Genomic DNA, 1,152 nt, shown 5'->3' on the forward strand with positions numbered 1-1,152 from the left:
ATACTCCATACTCCATACTCCATACTCCATACTCCATACTCCATACTCCATACTCCATACTCCATACTCCATACTCCATACTCCATACTCCATACTCCATACTCCATACTCCATACTCCATACTCCATACTCCATACTCCATACTCCATACTCCATACTCCATACTCCATACTCCATACTCCATACTCCATACTCCATACTCCATACTCCATACTCCATACTCCATACATAATATCACGGTATATCTCCAATATTATTATTATATAAAATTGTTTAAAAATTATTATTATATTAAATTGTTGTATTATTTACATGTACTGCATGCGTACATCCGTACATGCATCCGTACAGACTCACCCTGATAGAAGAACGGCAGCGCACAGGGTTGACCGCTGACCGTGTGGCGGGCGGTAACGGTCACATTGGGCGGGGGCTCGGGGAACCTGGTGACGAACTGGGGACTGCACTCGCCCCAGCTGCCGTCAGCGACCTGCATGTACGGCAGGTCAGAGAGGGAGAGCCGTACGTGTATGTCGTACTGTATGTGTCTCACATACATGCTAATACGTTGAGAGATATCGGGCACGCGACCGAGGAAGGGTGGACCAGCGACTCAAGGTGTGCAACAAGGTGTGAGATATGCGAGACATGCGAGATATGACATATGGGAGATATAGGAGAGATGTGAGAGATGTGAGAGATGTGAGATAAGGCCCGCCCCGCGGGCCCCCGTTTTCACCCCCTTCCTCACCTTGCACGCCTCCACTCCATCCAGCCACACGCAGTCCGTACGGTTACGGCCCCTGTACGGAAAAGGAAACACACATGCAGGTTGACCGGGCGCCCCCCCCAGACCCCCCAGAGTCACCCGGTCCACCGGGGCGCACTCCAGTATCTCCCCGCTCTCCACCTGCACCACACAGCGGCAATAGCAATGGCAGTAGCGGTGGCAGTGGCAGTAGCGGTGGCAGTGGCAGTGGCGGTGGCAGTGGCAGCAACCAGCAGTAGCACAATCCTATTCCCTTAACCCTAAGCAGCAACACCTCCCCCCCACTCTCTTTCCCCTCCCCTTCCCCTCCCCTTCCCCTCCCTTTTCCCCTTCCCCTCCCCCCCTCCCTTTTCCCCTCCCCTTCCCCTCCCTTTTCCCCTCCC

The 1,152-nt window shown here is 53.5% G+C and overlaps 1 protein-coding gene across 1 annotated transcript; it reads left to right on the top strand.

Moving 5' to 3' along the window:
* Nucleotides 1-4: 4 nt before the first annotated feature.
* Nucleotides 5-232, top strand: VOLCADRAFT_64751 (uncharacterized protein; the record flags this gene model as incomplete). Its single annotated transcript, XM_002954291.1, has 1 exon — nucleotides 5-232. A coding segment is annotated over one exon (228 nt), but the record flags the coding sequence as incomplete, so codon positions are not given.
* Between the last annotated feature and the right edge of the window lie 920 nt (nucleotides 233-1,152).

This window comes from Volvox carteri, assembly GCF_000143455.1.
Source record: "Volvox carteri f. nagariensis unplaced genomic scaffold VOLCAscaffold_42, whole genome shotgun sequence".
NCBI classification, from domain to species: domain Eukaryota; kingdom Viridiplantae; phylum Chlorophyta; class Chlorophyceae; order Chlamydomonadales; family Volvocaceae; genus Volvox; species Volvox carteri.